General features: G+C 36.2%; 3 protein-coding genes across 5 annotated transcripts in view; 2 read left to right on the forward strand and 1 right to left on the reverse strand.

The window, feature by feature from the left end:
• The first annotated feature begins 740 nt into the window (after nucleotides 1–740).
• Nucleotides 741–5,337, forward strand: LOC144445098 (epoxide hydrolase 1-like). Its single transcript, XM_078134652.1, has 5 exons — nucleotides 741–1,344; nucleotides 2,213–2,342; nucleotides 2,704–2,906; nucleotides 4,298–4,526; nucleotides 5,133–5,337. The coding sequence occupies exons 1-5, from the start codon at nucleotides 741–743 to the stop codon at nucleotides 5,335–5,337; spliced, it is 1,371 nt and encodes a 456-aa protein (XP_077990778.1).
• A 2,257-nt stretch (nucleotides 5,338–7,594) lies between these two features.
• LOC144444825 (E3 SUMO-protein ligase NSE2-like) lies at nucleotides 7,595–13,574 on the reverse strand. Of its 3 annotated transcripts, none has more exons than XM_078134365.1 (6): nucleotides 13,520–13,574; nucleotides 12,594–12,799; nucleotides 11,276–11,382; nucleotides 10,447–10,600; nucleotides 9,129–9,324; nucleotides 7,595–8,609 (listed from the first exon to the last, which is right to left on the reverse strand). In XM_078134365.1, the coding sequence occupies exons 2-6, from the start codon at nucleotides 12,736–12,738 to the stop codon at nucleotides 8,486–8,488; spliced, it is 726 nt and encodes a 241-aa protein (XP_077990491.1). In that variant the 5' UTR covers nucleotides 12,739–12,799; nucleotides 13,520–13,574; the 3' UTR covers nucleotides 7,595–8,485. The 3 variants fall into 3 exon arrangements, with proteins under 3 accessions (XP_077990491.1, XP_077990494.1, XP_077990492.1); XM_078134368.1 differs by having other exon boundaries at nucleotides 13,516–13,561; XM_078134366.1 differs by lacking the exon at nucleotides 13,520–13,574 and adding an exon at nucleotides 13,351–13,508.
• A 71-nt stretch (nucleotides 13,575–13,645) lies between these two features.
• LOC144444842 (arf-GAP with SH3 domain, ANK repeat and PH domain-containing protein 2-like) overlaps nucleotides 13,646–19,344 on the forward strand; it is a 46,790-nt gene continuing 41,091 nt past the window's right edge. The window contains exon 1 of the mRNA XM_078134394.1: nucleotides 13,646–13,845. Coding sequence (XP_077990520.1) covers nucleotides 13,720–13,845 — 126 coding nt within the window. The 5' untranslated portion in view covers nucleotides 13,646–13,719. The remainder of the gene's footprint in view (nucleotides 13,846–19,344) is intronic.

Consider the following 19,344-nt stretch of genomic DNA (forward strand, 5'->3'; position numbering starts at 1 on the left):
AGTGGGTCTCCACTGTCTAAGGTTCAAATGGTTACCTGTGTATATCAAAATAGACATCGGAAAGAACTTCAGCCTCGTCATTCTTTTCGCAGTAACTATATATGGCACGATTGATTAAACAAAACCACGAATATTTTTTCAGGTAGCAATTTAAACATCTGTAGATTTACATTATTTTGCAACTTGTAATTTTAAAGGCCAAGGCTTTAATCTCATGTTCACACCTTAGTGCTATCGTATCAGTAGAGTTATACAACTGGATAGAATCATTCATAAATCAGGACCAACTTGGCAACTATATTTTTGTGGCTCTGTGAGACAGCTTTTTTTTCTTCTTTTTTTTGCGCCTGGTCTTATTATCGCTTTTACAAGAGTGATCTACAATGGCACCAGTACCCCTTGGAAAATTTTTTAAAATCATATAATTTTAAACAACTACTTTGAGTTTGTTATTTAATTTCGTAAAGTAAAATCTTGTTCAGTTACTAGTAGTCTCTTTCCGGGCCCAATGCACTCACGCGGGGGGGGGGGGGGGGTAATTCTCCTTTGTATGAGGGACCTTTAATTGGTCACAGGCAGGAAAGAATATTTCTTACTTGTCTGTGCTTTGGTTCATGATATCTCATTGAGTTAAACGGGACCGGGATGAAGCTAGATAAATCTTGATATTCGAAACCTCTCGACTCAGTACATTGCCACTAACGTAATTAATATTTCATTTTATTTCGTCCAGACTCAGAATGGGCCGCAAACTGACAATAGCAGTGGTCCTTGTTGCTATAGCAACTTGTCTCTATCTTGGCGGATTACTGACCTCTCCTCCTCCACCCCCACAGTACGGTGATGGCTGGTGGGGGCGTGGGGAGAAATCCAGGGACAAAGAAGACACAACAATTAAGAAGTTTGGCATAAAAGTAGACGATTCAGTTCTAGAAGATTTAAAGCTTAGGTTAGAAGAAACCCGAATGTTTGGACCACTTGGCGATACAAGATTCCATTATGGAGTCAATCCTAAATATATGAACGAAGTTGTGTTAAAATACTGGCAAAATTCCTACGACTGGAGAAAACAGGAACAATTTCTTAATCAGTACAATCATTTTAAGACAACTATTGAAGGCATTGATATTCACTTTGTTCACGTCAAACCGAAAGACGTTACAAAACAAAACGTCAAACCTCTGTTGATGATTCACGGCTGGCCTGGATCTTTTATGGAATTCTATAAAATAATCCCGATGTTGACGGACCCAGTGAACCATGGAGGAACTGAGGATGACACATTTGAAGTTATCTGTCCATCTATACCGGGATTTGGGTTCTCAGAGGATCCCCATCAGCGAGGTAAAGGCGATATTCTTATTTGTATGATTATATATTCATATTGTTCTCCAGTACTTTTCTTCGTTTAGCCAAGGGAAATACGAGTGACTTAAGTGGTCTTTTCACTAATCGTCTATCGATTCGTAGTGACAAAACCCTTATGACCCGAGTATTTTCCGACTGAATGAAGTAAAATATTGGTGAATAGTATAATTATACCGTTTAAAGCGTTATCTTTATTCTTTAAATCGAATTGAATGATCGCGATTTTGGAACGTTTTTTTTTTTTTTTTTTTTTTTGCGAGTACCACAGAAGAAATGACGTAGATAAGAGTTGTAGAACACGACCATGGTATAAAACCCAAGATTTTTCGTTTGAACTAGTTCAACTTGGCTTGCACGTTGTATAATCATTATTATTTTGTGTTATATTGGAATATCAAAAACTTTCAGCGTCATTACCAGTTTGATAACACTATACTTCCAATGTGGTTTTCACATGTAACGATCACCGTCATCTTACATTTCCACTCCTGTGGTTAAAAAGTGGATTTACTCAAAACTTCGGTGATTTTAATACTTTGTAGGGTCCCAAAGTTGTCATTGTATTATATTCAACGGCATTTACATAAATTGACTCCTAAATTTAATAACATTTACATGTAAGGAGTAACAAAACCTGGACGAAGTCTATTATGACTTGAGCGTCACGTTGTTCCTTCTCATAAGCCAGGATGTATTTTCCTGCTGGCCCAACGTATTATATAAACGAGCTGAAGGGGCCTGTGTAAGGTAACGTTGGCGTAAAAAGGAAGAAGTGGTTGACGACCAACATGCAAACTTGATCTGAAGTCGTTTAATTCAAATGTAACACCATTCTGGTTTCTAGGTTTCGACACTCTTGCTGCTGCCCGTATATTCGACAAACTGATGACACGAATAGGATTCGACAAGTACTTTGTACAGGGTGGTGATTGGGGATCGCTGATTGGTTCGTTGCTCAGTCGTATTCAACCAAGGTAATCGTAACATTTAGTCCCTGTCGTTATTGCCTAAGACTGTATTGTTACCATAGTAACGGTTTCGTAGTTGGGACCTACGCTGCATATGCTAATAATGGAATGTGAAAGTAAGAGAGCGAATAAGACAAGTTTAAATTATCTTTCAAACTTGAAAGTGAAAACTCTGGTACACTTGTCTAATACTATGTTGTTGTTTATTTTAAAACGAAAACTCCATCGCTTTACACATATGATTATTTTCAGCATGATATGAGCAGTAATACATATAATTTCTTGACCCTGCATAAATATTCATCAAATGATTCTACCAGCATACACTTGGTTAACACAATATGATTGTCTATTTTTATGTCACCAGCCATGTACTTGGTTACCATACCAACACGCCATTTTGTTTACCACCATTGTATGGTTGGAAAATGGCCGTCGGAAGTGTGTTCCCATCGTTGGTTGTTGATAAAGAAGACATTGAATACGTTTTCCCACTATCTAAACGAGCTAAAATTCTGACGATGGAATCCGGACATTTTCACATACATACAACAAAACCGGACAGTTCAGGTAAACATGGCCCAGAGACTTGTCTTGGTGTTACTATATCAAGAGGTACTCCACCCCAACATGATGTAGAGAGTTTGTATAGAAAGCTTGTTGTGATAACAGATAGAAAAGATGTAGAGATACAGACAATGTGTAGAGAACTTGGTGTAGAGACACAATGTGTAGAGAACTTGGTGTAGAGACACAATGTGTAGAGAACTTGAACTTGGTGTAGAGACACAATGTGTAGAGAGCTTGGTGTAGAGACACAGACAATGTGTAGAGAGCTTGAACTTGGTGTAGAGACACAGACAATGTGTAGAGAGCTTGGTGTAGAGACACAGACAATGTGTAGAGAGCTTGGTGTAGATACACAGACAATGTGTAGAGAGCTTGGTGTAGATACACAGACAATGTGTAGAGAGCTTGGTGTAGAGAGCTTGGTGTAGAGACAGACAATGTGTAGAGAGCTTGGTGTAGAGACACAGACAATGTGTAGAGAGCTTGGTGTAGATACACAGACAATGTGTAGAGAGCTTGGTGTAGATACACAGACAATGTGTAGAGAGCTTGGTGTAGATACACAGACAATGTGTAGAGAGCTTGGTGTAGAGAGCTTGGTGTAGAGACAGACAATGTGTAGAGAGCTTGGTGTAGAGACACAGACAATGTGTAGAGAGCTTGGTGTAGAGACACAGACAATGTGTAGGGAGCTTGGACAGTAGATACACAGACAATGTGTAGAGAGCTTGGACAGTAGATACACAGACAATGTGTAGAGAGCTTGGACAGTAGATACACAGACAATGTGTAGAGAGCTTGGTGTAGAGACACAGACAATGTGTAGAGAGCTTGGTGTAGAGACACAGACAATGTGTAGAGAACTTGGTGTAGAAAGTTTATCAAGATAGTATCACCAAGACAAAATGTACAGAGCTTATTATAAAGGGTTTCTTAAGATAGTAACACCGAGAAAGATGTAGAGAGCTTATTATAAAGGGCTTCTTAAAATAGTAACACAGACACAAGGTGTAGAGAGCTGCTTGGCATAGAGAGTTTGTGGTAAAAGTAACACCAAGACAAGATGCAGAGAGCATATTGTAGTAGAGAGCTTCTTCAGATAGCACCAAGACAAGTTTTGGGGCTAAGGTAAACTTATAAAGTGTTAAGCGGCTTATATAAGCTTCTTTCTGGAAAACAGTTTACCAATGATATAGCTTAGAACATGTCGCTAAGTTAATCTTGATAACATTGGCTAAGAGTACATTGACAAGATCAAGTTTGCCTATGACGCAATCTATGACATATATTTAAATATGCTAATTATAATATTACCCTCATTAGTGCAGGTGCTAGCATCACTATCTACCAATCATAAATGCTTACACACAGTTCATATATTTTTCCCTAAGGACATGCACTAACCGACTCCCCTGTTGGCTTAGCGGCATATCTTATTGAAAAGTTCTCCACCTGGACGGATCAAGCTAATCTGGATTTAGAAGATGGTGGATTACAAAATTATTTCACATTAGATGAATTGTTGACTAATGTTATGATCTACTGGATTAATGGAAATATTGCGTCTTCATGTCGTTTATATAAAGAATCGCTTCCTAAAGCATTTCATGATTTGACAAAGTGAGTAATGTGCATTTTGGTTACATAATTGGATTTGACGTTTTTGTCCCTATCCGTCCTCTGTAGTACTTGACGATTTTGCTTTATGTTTTCATCACTGAAAACTTTCTTTCTCTCAAAATAAATGCACACTTCCAACTACAAGTTACTAACCTTGTGCGAATATTTGTTTACATTGACCGTACATGTCATGTTAGACATACAGGAGACATCGAGGCTGAAACTGCTTCAGTCACTTTGAGGGGCTTGTAACTACTTCCAGCTCATCAATTAATCATAGCTGATAGCAAAATGATACAGTTACAGGAGCAGCAGCAGCTACCATGACAACAACACAACAACAAACAACAACAGCAGCAGCAACAACAACAACAACAACAACACAACAACAGCAACAACAACAAAACAACAATAACGTAACAAATTTAGTATTATATGAAAATTACATTCCTAATAGAGATAATCTGTATTATCAACAAAATTCATAATGAATGTGTCGATTATGAAAAACTATTGCATTTTCTCGTAGAAAAAAAGTATACTCAAATGAAATTTCCAACCACGTATAGGTAGAGTGTAACCATCACACTGTGTTTTCTTTTCCAGCTGTCGTGTGAAAGTACCAACAGGTATATCAGTATTCAAGAACGACATTATCAGATTACCTGAGACCTGGGCCAAACAAGTTTATCCTGATCTGATCAGTTATACCAGAGTATCAGCTGGAGGCCACTTTCCCGCTTTCGAAGTACCGCAGCTCCTGGCCCAGGATATCCGACAATTTGTCAGGAAAAGTCTACATAAAAAATAGACAACTGTATTTAAGTTGATTTCATGTGTATGAGTTCATGTCAGCAGATCAATTTGTTTCAGTGCAAAGTCGTAATTTGTTCTATTTTGGACGTTTTCATTTTGATGGTAGCAATAAACATATTTAACATTTGTCGGGCGAGTGTTGTTAATTTCTATGTTACAGAGATTGGGTGATGGTGGGAAGGTTGTTGACATTTGGGGTGCAATATAATGTGTACATATTTACATGTAGACACCCATCTGTTGCTATTCATCCTGTATATTCATTCAAACAGTTTGTAAACAGGTTAGTTTAATTTATGAGAGAGAGAGAGAGAGAGAGAGAGAGAGAGAGAGAGAGAGAGAGAGAGAGAGAGAGAGAGAGAGAGAGAGAGAGAGAGAGAGAGAGAGAGAGAGAGAGAGAGAGAGAGAGAGAGAGAGAGAGAGAGAGAGAGAGAGAGAGAGAGAGAGAGAGTGTCTAAGGTGTACTGTCATAGTTAAGGATGAAAAGGTTTAGGTGTTTACTTGACATAATTAATTAATTCATTCATTCATTCATTTAATTATGTTTTGATCCATGTTTGAGACCCATGTAAAAAGGGAAAATATAAAAATATTAATACAAAAAGCTCACATTCAATTAAGTTATAAACAGACTAGTGGAAAGAGAAAAATCACTAATGTTTTAAAATAGTTTTGTCAATTTGTGATAGGCCTACTTATTGCTAAACATTATATTTATGTCTCAGGGTGTTAAAAAAACAACACCGTATACAAATTTATTTAAAAAAGACCAAGAAAATATATTGCATTGCCAACAGAGAAATTAAGGTGAGCTCATATATCAAGAATTGAGATGATTTTCTGAAAATTTGTGACGTAAATCTACATTCGTACATAAGTTCTTCTTCTGCTTCTGATTAGGAAACAGACATGTATATAAAACTAATCAATGTTTGTAGTAAACATGGTGACAGAGAGGAGATGAATTATGTATTGAAATAGAATGGTTTCTGCACGTGGGCAAGATCAAGTAAGAACTGCCTGATTATTAATGATGTCTTGCATAAGTAATGCTGGGAACTTTAAACTAAAATGTCATTTCATGTCATAGTAATATCAACCCTATGTTCATTTTTCATTTAGCTAGGGGGTATTAATCTATATTTGTAATAAGGGTCATATATAATTACCATTCACAGGGTACCTTGGAAAATGACACCTCCTGATTGAGATTGAACGGTTGACTTACCGTACACATGGCAATCGGTCATCTGTATGCAGTCAAGAATATGCCCCGATAGGGATAAAGTTAACATTTCTCCCATCATATAGTCTAGTTCCTATACAGTATCGTTACGATTTATACTTTCACTCAGACTAGTCAAAGTCGTTACTCTAGAAGTCCTGAGTTGCAGGAGATGTAATTTAAAATTCATCCACACAATCATTAACATCATGTCTTTGTTAATCAATCACAAAATTCTAACCAATCACACAGTCCCTCATGAAGTTAGTGTTTATTGGGGCAGTTGTGTAATCTCCAAATATGGTATATTTGTCAGCTCGAGATGCTACTTATACACTGTTTACATCACTATAGCAGTTGGGGTTCACTGATTGGATGAACAACTTTCTGTGCTGATTTCGGGACTTTGACCAGACTGTGGTTAGAAACCACAGTTGGTATCCGGACTACCCATAATAGGGATAAAGTTAACATCCCCCCCCCCCCCCCCCCCCCCCCCCCCCCCCGATTGGGATAAAGTCTGAGGTACATATACTTTCTGTATTTATTCAGACTGGGATAAACAATTTTACAATTACATAGTAACCTATCATTGGTTTATCGTGATCAGAATATACAGATACTTTTTTTAGCCAAATGTTTCTTAAGGTTAATATTACGAGACAGAATATTCATGCACTCTGGGTTGATCGTATTAAATGGACATTCTACTCAGTTAAAAAAAAAATTGGGACGCAAATCCCAAATTTTTGCTGGTTTCTGAACAGCATTGAAGTACACCTCATACAATGCTGATGAGATGAAAGTGAAAAGTTGGGATTTGCTTCCAAACGTATTTTTTTGACTGTGAGTAGAAAGATATTTAAAGTCATGTGTAATGCTTGCCATAAGACTTCCCTCCAGAGGGCGCTGGTCATCATTATCAATGCACAGACAGACAAGACAACAATTGTTGGGTAACTAAATTTTTTTATTTTATCAATAAAGTCAACAAAAACATTTAAGCAAGTTTGAACAATTTTTCCCCCTCTGTCCCAAACGCTTAGAAGAAATACACTAGCTATGAAAGTATAGTGTTTTAAATCTTGAGTCGCAAGCAGAATATCGCCATCAGTAGTGAATCATTCAGAGTTGCTGGATAAACAGTAACTGCAAATTAGGTTGTAGAAATATTAGCACCACGTATTATATTTACGCCAACTTGTACCAAAGTTTGGGTAGATATAACTTCTATCTAAAATAATTTCTCACAACTTACAATAATTCTCAACGACCAATGAAACAGTATTAGGATGATACATGTAGTAGATCAAACAAAAATTGAGTAACAAATTACCGTCAACAAAAAGACTATGTCAAAATGTCTGTATATTCTACCACTAGAGTGCCAAAATGGCAGTTGACATATTGGAATGGGCAAACTGTTATTTGAAGATTATATGCCATCAAATTCTATCATATGATTTACTAACCTGGTAAATATTTTTCAAAGACCTGGTGACAAGGGAGATATGTTCTTTTCCTTACAAGGTATGTCTTACAAAATACTTTCAAAAAAACTGTGTCATTCCATCATGTGATTCAAAAATTGCTTCATTTTCTCTTTCCCTCCACATGGAGACATGTTTATGTCGTTCTATTGTCACACAATGAAGAGTGCCACCAAGAGGCCAACAAGGTAGTCACCTACTTTTTTGTATCATAAAGTGGCTAGAAATTATATTATATTGGCACAGTTGGTACATATTGCACTTGACTAGTTTGGCAACTCCTCATTTAATAAATAAATCAGATCTTGAAAAACAGCTGAGAGTTTTTAGGCAGTCATTCTTATAGAGATGCTGACTATAAAACATGTGACATTAACAGAAGTACTAAACAGAAATCTTTCTTCAGTACATGTACAACATCTTTGTTTTTACTTGCGTTGATGTGTCATTCTCTGCCTGTTTCTTCTCTCTATGGTGTGTTTCAGCACGGTATTGTCTTCTAGGTCACTTTTCTCCACTGGTTTACTATTACCACATCCAGCGACGGGACATCTGACAATATACAGAAACAGTTTCACATTGTAACATTGTCAATATTTTCAGCATAATAACCACAATATGAAAATTCAAAGTTTACTTTTATGTTTTATATTTGCCTCATAGTGGACATAAATACACGTTATTATAAAGAATTGCATAAGGAACTTGTGAGACAGTCCGAATAAATAGATGTAAAGTCCGACGTTTCGAATAAAAATTCTTTTTCAAGGTATTTATAGGTAAGACATATTAGGTAAACATATGAATATATCTGAATGTTGTGGACCAGAACGACAACCGCGAGTGATTAACAGCAATTCATTGTACATGTACATTATGGAATGATCACGCATTCATTTACATATCATTTGCATACAGGTTTTTGGTATTGCACTGCAGTGCAAATACTACCAGTATGCACTCACCAGTGCAAGTCAATACTGGTACATAAGTGTATATGATAATGCAATAATGAATAAATTTAACTTTAATTTTAAATAATACAATTTCGTTTGAAGTCTGTTTACTCACTTTCTTCTACCCCTTCCACCAGACATGTGATGTAAAATGGCTTTCCTTTCATAGTTGTGGTCACAGATTTTATTTTTGACAGGGTCGACCAGTTCTTGTTGAGTTATTGGACACTTTGTAATAACAGGGGCCTGAGACATGACCAGGTCTTCATCCATATTATCTCTTTCATTTGCCATAGAGGGCTCTGTTTCACCTGGAACAAATAAGTCAAAATTTTGTGTTAGTTTTAACATGCATGTACTAGTATAACATGCTCAGCTCTTTACCAGTTTTATACTCACATGTATGTGGGTAACTTATGTAATTATGAGACTTGTTGGTATGTGTCTGTTAACTGGCTGTTACATGTAACTGCATGTTCTTTACTGTATATTTCTTATCAGTATTCTTATGATTAATGTGATCATAGACTTGTTGGTATGTGTCTGTTAACTGGCTGTTACATGTAACCCAGTTCTTCATTGTATATTTCTTATTAGTATTCTTATGATTAATGTGATCATAGACCCTACTCTATGATGTGATAGATAAAGCCAAGATTTTATGTTTCTGACTCTTCTGTTTTTGAATAATACAGCGGGAATTGTCCTATTGAAAGAAGAACTAAGGGAATACGAATTCAAAGACTTTGTGATGGGGTAGTCTACCACGCCACACAGTGTAGCTTTGTAAGCCTATTGAGGAATCATCTCCGCGTACGCACATTGTACATGTTATTCAGCACACTCCTGCATCTCGTGTTGCCCTAGGCCTAGGCAACATAGAATAACTTTAGACAGTTACGGTTATATATTCTTTTTACTGGTGGATTGGTGTCATACGTCACTCCATGAGCATATACATGTAGCATGCACGGTAATACTAGTATTCTGTACGTACCCATAGCTGGGGTACATATGTACATACATACGTATGCGTACACTGTACTATCCAAGGTCCTAATTGCATAATTGTTAATGAATTTGGCAAATTGATTGACCTTTAATGAACAATTACCAAAAGAAATATTTTACAGACGACTGAATAACACTCCCAAATGTATAATACTATGAATGGGTCTGTCGAAAATTATATCGCCACATTTGCCAAGGGCTGAGACATGGAAACTGGAAGTATTCACTGCACTGGTCAAGATTTGAATGAGCTGCATAGTTCTGACGTCGGAGTGTGTCACATGACAAACGGTACTATGATGTGATGATACCCCCAATTTGAATGAGGGCGCTGTATTCTCAAATTCCTGCAGTCTGGAATGGCCTACTAGTATTTTGGCAAGAAAACCTGACCAAATAGTGCAATAATGCAATGTCCTTACCAGGATGTTTGACTTGCCAGAGTTTGGTTCTCATTTCCTCCACTCTAGGATGTTGGTTTAAGTTGTCATGGATACTACTACGTTGTATTGTATTCATCTCATGGTTTACAAGCTGGTCTACATTGATAACATTGTCTGACGGTGTTTTTCTGATCTGGAATATTAAACACACATCTACTAGTATTTTCAGGATGTTTTGAAAAAAAATTGAGGGAAAGAAGATATACAGGAGGTTCTATCACACACATCTCAGGGTGAACATGCAAGGACAACAATTTTATAGCCTGTTTGTTCTACATCACGTCTTGTGTCTATGTCATTGGTTCTACAGGGCTTGAAATGAGTCAAAACATTCCAAATTGCTACTACTTGTCATGAATTATTCATGATGAGGTATGATTATGTTATTCCCCTATATTTTCCTTCATTTGAGCGGAAAATACTTGTGATAGATCTAAGGTTTCTGTCACAACTCATTTCTCGACTCATAGTGACAAGGCCCCTTAGGTCACTTGTATTTTCAGTGGCTGAACGAAGAAAAAAATTGTGCGATATCTGAATAGATGCATTTCATGGCTACATTACAACCCACTGGTATCATGGAGTGGATGTGATTAGGGAGTTCTTTTTAGCACTAATTATTACCATGTTCTTGTGAGCACTAATGATCTAAAACCTTACCAAACACCAATATCACAGCATGTTCTTGTTTCATTCAATTCTGACTACCTGATGTCTGTCAATATCTATAGCCTGTGTAAACTGACTGGTATTCCACCTGATATGTTTGCCATTTTCTATAGCCTGTGTAAACTGACTTTAATCTTACCTGATCTTTGACATTTTCTATGGCCTGTGTAAACTGACTTAGATCTCTCTCCATTGAAGCATACTCCAACATCTTATTCTTGAGTTCATTGACTTGATCAGGATTATCTGTATTTGAAAACAGTAATGACATTTTCTAAATTTATCAAATCGTTTCACAAAATCAGCTCTATAAGTTTATTATAAGGCTCGAAGTTACAGTACATACTTGTTTATTAAAGTGACTAGTTATATGAAGTGAACATGTGGTCCCAGCTATATACTTGCGTGCGTAGACAAGGAATGGACAGTGGTTACCTACTAACTTCTAGCAAGTTTGACTTGGTAAATATGTATAAATATATAAGTACATGTATGGTGGCACAAAAACATTTTGTATTCTGAGTAGTAATCATCCATCTGCCTATGCAGATGTATAGTGTATGATAGAAAGATGTCTCCTATATTCTGGTATTATAGGGTAAGGGTGATGGAGATTAATATGGCACTTCCAGTAAGGGTGATGGTGGGGTCATATTGACATGGAATCTCAAGTGTGTGTGTGTGTGTGTGTGGTGAATAACTCGTTTTAGGGCATATAGTTAGGTGTTTTCTGTTGTTGAGATTAACAGTGTCACCTACAAATAATCTGGATATTTATCCTATCAAGACCACAGCGTAAGTACCAACTTCTAAACTCATCATAATTTATTTTGTAATGTCAAAATCTGGGAAATTCTTGAATTACTACTTAGTTGATGAACTGACAATTTGAAAATCAATCAATGACATAGAGAATACTGTCACTGACGAAAATGAGACAAACACAGCTCAACTTATGATAGCGCTGGATAATATTTTATATTGGCGTTGATACTTGGACTTGCACCTCCACTATGGTTGCATAGGGCATAGGCAGCAACACGTGGGTAGTGGTAAGTATGTGCACACACAGTACTAGTATTTGAAATCTGGAAGATGCATCCATTGGCAATTAGAAGATTCTTGCTAGTATTAAAAAAAATATGTTCTTGTTGTTGGTTACATGTACACATTTCTTTTTCATCAGTTTGCTAACTGCCACCTACTCGTATAGACTCCTCCATTGTGGGCACGGTCTTATCATACATACTCATTTGTGGAACCATGATGGGAGTCACCGAGTGCAGGTGTATAAGACTCAGTATCGATGGCACTGGAGCTACATTTCTGAGACAATACACTCACTACCTTTTGCATATACCACAATCTGGATGGTCTACATTGGTAAATACTATAGATGGCAACATTCTGCCACGACTGTCAAGGTGCTACATTTGCCTCGTTGTTCTTTATCTTACCTTCACTTTCCTCTAAATCCAGTGCCACATCAAGACACGCTGTCATTCCAGTCTCAATAAACTGGTTCATTTTTCTAAGCTGACCCATGGCATTCTCTACCACTGCAAAATTGACATCACTATGGCAACTGTCTGCCATTGCCATGGTTACGGTTGATTGCCTCTCAAGATTCTATATTAGTATTCATGTGAGAACGTACAATGATCTGTAAATAAGACAATATGAAAGACATTTTGAAGCAGATTAATAAATGTTGACAACATTGGAAATGTGTACATGACAGAATTCTTATGAGTGATTTTTATTGTGGCAACATACAGCATGTACACATGTAGTGTCATGGCAGCTAGTTTACCTCTGATGAGGAAGTGACTGTTACCCTCCAAGCGCCTAAGCAAACAAACCAAAAAACAAACAACAATACAAACAACATATAAATGATGTGGACCTCCATCATAGAAAAATATGGTAAACGCATATCACCCGGTGGGTGATACTTCCAATATTCTATGGTAAGCGTACGACATATGCCATGTCTTCAATTCAATGTATCTAGTACAAAAATAAGTGGAGGTACATTCTACATTTGTAAATTAATTTCACGTCTGGGGTTACAGTTTCACTACATCGTGCACCCTGCCCACAGTCCCTCTATGATGCATGAACTGTGACCGGCCTTATGAATATGACTTGAGCGAATGTTTGGATGTATCTCTTAAAGATAAAATATCCATGATGCGACCATGGAGGGTATACCTCCATGAGTGATGCGATCCAGTGATACACTTTAACGGTCTACGGCTCTATCGATCACGATTATTTTGAAGTCATTGTACCTGTTGTACCATAGGTCTACTCTTATCATACGTTGTGGGTGCAGTTATGCCATTACAGAGCACAAATGCTAGTATTACCTCTTACCTACCAGATGTAAACATTCAGAGTTACCCATCTGAATGTTTCGCGGGTTAACAACTCTCGTGGAATCACGTCAACGACGAGTGTAGATATAATTGAACGGCGCATGCGTAATCGTACGTTTAAACTTGTAGTTTCCTGTAGTTGTTTTTAGTGTTTTCACACCAATCCATGTAAATTGTGAGAGTTATCAATGTTGCCATCATCATGCCGGACCAGATCAGTATTACCGATTTCTTGTCCGAGACAAGGGAAGACATTTCTTCACCAACAACGTCCAATTTCGTTGGCAAGATGGGACTTTGCCGTACTACCATTGCCTCACTGGAAGAGGTGAGTTTTACGTTTTGGTGTGTGTGTGTGTACATGGCGTTCATCAACTGTCGATCCACCTTCCTGTGTTGACGAGGTTATGGTCGGATAAGACAGTAATTACCCCTGTGTGGTTTTTATCACGTTTGTTATTTTCTCATTAGAATTTATTCTGGGGTTGGTGCCAATTCAAGTCTTTCTTAAATTTACCGAGAAATGAAAATAGACCAAAAAGTAACAACACCGCTCCGTTCGCTATTACAACGTAAACTACGGTAGAAATTCACGGAACTAATGGGTTTCAGCCGGAAACTGAATAACATCAGCCGAGAAGGGTGCGTTTAGAAATATAATACGTGTCGTAGGCATGTACCAACTTAGCATCTTCTAGATAAAGTTTAATTGTTAATAAGAAGTAAAAGTGGTTACCCCTGACACTTCAACGGGTTACGGGTTTTACCTTTGAAATAGTTTGTTCATGATTGCCCGGGTTCGGTGTAAGCTCCATAACTTTGTAAACAATAACAATATTGTCATGTTTCCTTCTCAAAAAGACTCGAACATTACACGTAAAAGACCACGCTCTTAAAACACCTTTTATGTTATTGGACCTTTTAGTTTAATAGGGTTCAGATATGTATTGTCTGAATAGGAATGGAATTCGCGGAATTAAACCCCAGAGAGAAAGAGATTATGTAAAAAACAAAAAAACATGCTGAGGGGTGGTAACGTTATGTATCCAATTATGTGCAGTATGTGGCAACGTTTTTAATTACGTGTGTAGAGTTTTTGTTAGTCTTATAAATTATATCTACGTCATCGGAGTCTGCGACATGCGTTGGTTTCTTGTATATATATATGTATAAATGTTTAGTCGACAAGTTGCTCACATTGTTTGAAAAGCTATTTCCTGGACCTCGAAACCCTGTGAAATATTTGGAACACAAAATCTTCAGCCCTCTACTGGGCATGGATGCCAATGTACCATCAAAATTACTAATGATTTTATGAATTTAAATGGTCTTTGTTTGATGTAATGGCAGGTACTACAGTGTTAACCATGTCATGTATACATGTACAACAACTTATTAAATTATTCCAAACAAGAAAAAAAAAAAAGGAAACAAAATCAAATAATACCCATTTTTTTCAAAGACTTTTATTTTCACTCTTATTGAAATTTCTTGGGTCAGTGTCTACTCATTTTTTTATGGTGGGGGGGGGGGGGGTTTCAAGAATTTCAGATGATATAAATAAGATATCACCTTATGTATTTCATGCATGACCAGACCACAATGTACAACATATTTATGGTAGGTATGATCCAAAACGTTGGGAATTGTTTCCCCATGGTCATTACACTTGCCCTTGAATTTATTTGTTCAAAGGTGTAAATTCATCACTGAGTAAACATTGACTGGTGTTACTAAGTGTAAAATTCATGGTGAATACAAGAGGAGGCTTAAATTTCAGCATGGGTTGATTTCACTGCTAAAATTAGATAATTGATAATATATAACCTTGAACAGACAATAGACAGTATGGTACTTGTACATGCCAGTAGTGCATCATGGCTGTGGTATATTTAGCGGTAGTTACCAGATGTGTAAATGGACACTTTGCGGTGACCAGTACATGTATAGTAAACCTGGAATTGTTTTCTAGAGACTTATTTTTCTCATATCGCTTGAAAACTAAAATGCAAAAAAAAAAAACACTTGACTAAAAAAATGTCTTTTTGGATATGAACACAAATGTTACCAATCTGGTCATTAGTAAAAAGTAGCCTAGAACTAAAATGTAGCTCAAGATTGTAAAAACTGAAAAATATTCTAGTAGCAAAAATATCCAGATTTACAGAAATATAGAAAAATTACAGTTTTTGTTAAGCTTTTCTCATAAAAAATGTGCCGTATTTACCAGAGATCCATGAGGTCTGTACTTTTTTTGAAAACTATAATGCCACAACGTGAATTAGTGAATCCTCTTATAGGAATATCTTTGTAATCACACTTTGCTCATATTGATAAATTCAGGAGATCATGTTGAATTTATTATAAAGTATGAAGGAATTCTACCCCGTGAATTTTTTTTATTTTAAAATGTTTTCAGGAGGCAATCTGATTGTTACTGAAATAATAATAAAAAATTATATATATTTGGACTAACTTTACATCTAAGGAAAAAAATCTAACAATTTATTTGAATTGTAGGATATTTTTCAATGATTTATGGAGGATACATTCTCTGACTATGTAATATAAGTGACATGAACAAAATATGTTTGAACTTATAGTTATAGTCTGGAAGCCAACATGGTGTCGAATCATAACCCCTTCACATTCAAACCGAATGTATAGCCTCTACTGTCTAGACTAACTTACAGTATACTGTTTTAACTTTACAGGAACAGCTACAGTATACAACTGTATAGGGCCATATTTCTGAGTAACTCAATATAATGTATATTGCATAGGAGCATATTTCTGTCTGAGTAACTCAATTTAACCCCTATCTTAATAAAGTCACTGCAGGTAATGAAATTAGAATAACAACAGATATTGAACAATGAGGTATACTACAAGAGTCAGTTTAATCATTTAATACATTGACAATTACGACATATTACAGTTTCACAAAGAAAATGTTTTCCATAGTGCAAATTAGATTTTGTGCTATACATGTAATTGGTACTGTTAGCATATTAACTCTTATAAACTTTCAAGTTTGTACAGAGAACTTGTTTCATGTGTTTTGGTAATACTGGTAATGTGAGGGGAAAAGGCAATGCAATAATATAAATTACAGTTGATTTTCTAAAGGCCATGGTTTTAATCCAAGTTTCTCACATACCGATTATCAGTGAAACCAAAAGGATTACAGTACAGATTATTCTTGTATTCTACACCAACCTTTTCTATAACTCTACCAGACAACCGTTTTTCACATCTAAACTTAATCCTTATTTCAACTATGCCTTTAAGTCTTAAGAAAGCAATGGATCCGATATGTTTTTAAAATGATTTTTAATTTTAGCCAATTAATTTTGGCATGTACCGGGCCCTATACATTTGTAGTTGTTCTCAGCAGTCAATTTGTATTTTTTCTTAATTCCAAGCCTCCAGGAAACCATCACATACATGCAGTTCAATTTATAGAAGAGTTTTTTTTTGCACCCAGTAATAGTTCCCAGTAGGATCCCATACATGGTATTATAGGCTATTGCATATTGGTAGATATTTGATTGGTTTGTCAGTAGTTTCTGGCAGTCCATCTATTCCCCAAGGTTCAACTATTCCAGTAGCATGCAGTAGCTACTAACCATATGCATATAGCTCATATAAAATAAACACCCAATTGTTGTTGTAGACTGGAATTCTATCCATCTCATTACATTAATGGTGTAATTCACTAGATTATGTCATTGTAGCAGTGATGATCAAATTCTCCTGTAACTGATATCAAAACTCCGAGAACTATACACCAGTCATCAATTTATACAATAAAAAATTCAGATTTAATGAAAATAATGATTTCCGGACATCCATTTTGGAAAATTAGAATCATATCGTCATGGAAACTCATGAAATTCGAGCTGGGTTATGCTGAAAAATTGATGATGTAAAAGTAGTGGGTGTCTTATCATTTGATGTACGCTAAATTGCATCTGATTTCATACATGGTTGAAGACAGTGTACACTTAATTCATGACTGCTGGTGATCAGATCAGTCATGTGCATGTGAAGTACATGGTTGTCAGGGACGATTCCCAGGGTAGACACTCATTCTGTTTGTAAGATGGATGGAGTATTAGTGTTGTCAAATTAATATCACTTTAACTAGTAGAAAACATAGAACAGAATACAAATACAAATGTAAAGACAACAAGATAATATGCAAGATACATGTATGTGCTACATGTAAATGTACCAGTTGGAGTCAGATAGTTTTTTGTGAGGTAGATGAAGTTGTCATTTTAATATCACTTTAACTACAGCTGTAGTAGGGAATATACATTTGTACTTTAAATAAAGACATGATGTAGCTATTTGTAAGATGTGTGCTGCTACTAGTTCTAGTTGGAATCAGATGTATATGTTACCGGCTTGTGTTTCATTTCTAGGCTATCAAAATTTGATCAAACAGATAGATCTGAGATTGAAAACATTCTGGTAGGACTGACAAAGGAAAAAACAAGTGAAAAACATTTAGTCTTCCAAAGGCACAAGCTCAAGGTCAACAGCAACATTTACAACAATGAAAGAATACTCTAAAATGAGAGTACAGCTAGTAAAAACATGACATAATGTACAAATATATGTTCAAAGTGGCTTCACTATCTTTGACATATATACATGGACATGTAAAATGTACACAATTGTCTTGGTCATGTGATGTACTCAAACTGAGAAGGACACTTAATCTCAAGAGAATAAGGATATTTCTCAACACCTTCACCAAATCAAGTGCCTTGTATGCAACTAAGACACATGTACAAAATGTATTGTGATTATGTTACAGAATCATGTACAAATATAGATGTAGAGGCAGTGTACACCTTAGTTGCATTGGGTTATTCTCAGCCATTAGACTGTTGCCAGTATTGGGGCACTTTCATGGATCCACCACTATCCTCCACTCATCACGCTTCCAAATCTTCTGCACTTCTAAAACACTTTATCATCATCTGGTTAGTCAACTTCTTGATGTCATAGCCCCAGTTTGCTTGTGGTTTCCCTCCTCTTAGCTAAATAATTGGCACTTGGTTGTTCTCCAACTTGGATGTATACATGTGGTCATATAATTGTCAGTTTTATCAAATTGTATAGGTTTTCATCACCATCATCATTATCTTCTTCATCATCATCATCATCATCACCACCATCATCATCATCCTGTATGTCAGACAAATTCTTAGAGTTAAATGTTACTTTCACCCTAACATGCTAAAGTGGAATAGAAATACAGGCATCAATATATATCAATGGTGGTAATTTATGTTTTAAAAGCCCATTTAATTACTTGACAAGTAGAAGCACTCACTATCTCTTGACTTGCTGTAATCTCAGACAACCAGGATGTTGTCTGATCTATAAAAAAAAAGTTCCTTTCTCTTCTCCAGGCATAGTATTGATTGTGTGAATCACAAAGACTGCAGTCATTGCACATTCAGTAACTGTAAAGATACCCTTGTTGTGATTTTCAACATTACAAGCAACATACAAATACAACCATTATCACCTTTTAAATAAGCCTAGAGTCCAGTTGTGTGGGAATTTTGTTCTCACATTTTCCCCTACCACGCCTGACATTTTGCTAGCAGCTGTTTATTCAAACTAAATTTATATAACGAGTAACACTGAAGTAAAGCACTCCCTCTGTGCTACATTTGTTCATATCAAGTGTAAAACTTATACTGTTTAAATTTGTTTATTTACAAGCCTAGCATGTGACCTTTCAGACATGTTCAATTGGCAAATGAAACTGGTATACTTTTACACTTGGTATGGATGCTATAAA

Source organism: Glandiceps talaboti, chromosome 13, assembly GCF_964340395.1.
Source record: "Glandiceps talaboti chromosome 13, keGlaTala1.1, whole genome shotgun sequence".
Lineage (NCBI taxonomy): Eukaryota > Metazoa > Hemichordata > Enteropneusta > Spengelidae > Glandiceps > Glandiceps talaboti.

Bases quoted from the DNA above. Each gene is read 5' to 3' on its own strand.
- LOC144444825 (XM_078134365.1), bottom strand. From the start codon at position 12,738: ATGGCAATGGCAGACAGTTGCCATAGTGATGTCAATTTTGCAGTGGTA. The intron at 11,383-12,593 runs GTAAGATAAAGA...TTTCAAATACAG, and splicing joins GGATTTAGAGGAAAGTGAAG to ATAATCCTGATCAAGTCAAT. The intron at 9,325-10,446 runs GTAAGGACATTG...TATTTGTTCCAG, and splicing joins CTGGCAAGTCAAACATCCTG to GTGAAACAGAGCCCTCTATG.
- LOC144445098 (XM_078134652.1), top strand. From the start codon at position 741: ATGGGCCGCAAACTGACAATAGCAGTGGTCCTTGTTGCTATAGCAACT. The intron at 2,907-4,297 runs GTAAACATGGCC...TTTTTCCCTAAG, and splicing joins AACAAAACCGGACAGTTCAG to GACATGCACTAACCGACTCC. The intron at 4,527-5,132 runs GTGAGTAATGTG...TTTCTTTTCCAG, and splicing joins GCATTTCATGATTTGACAAA to CTGTCGTGTGAAAGTACCAA.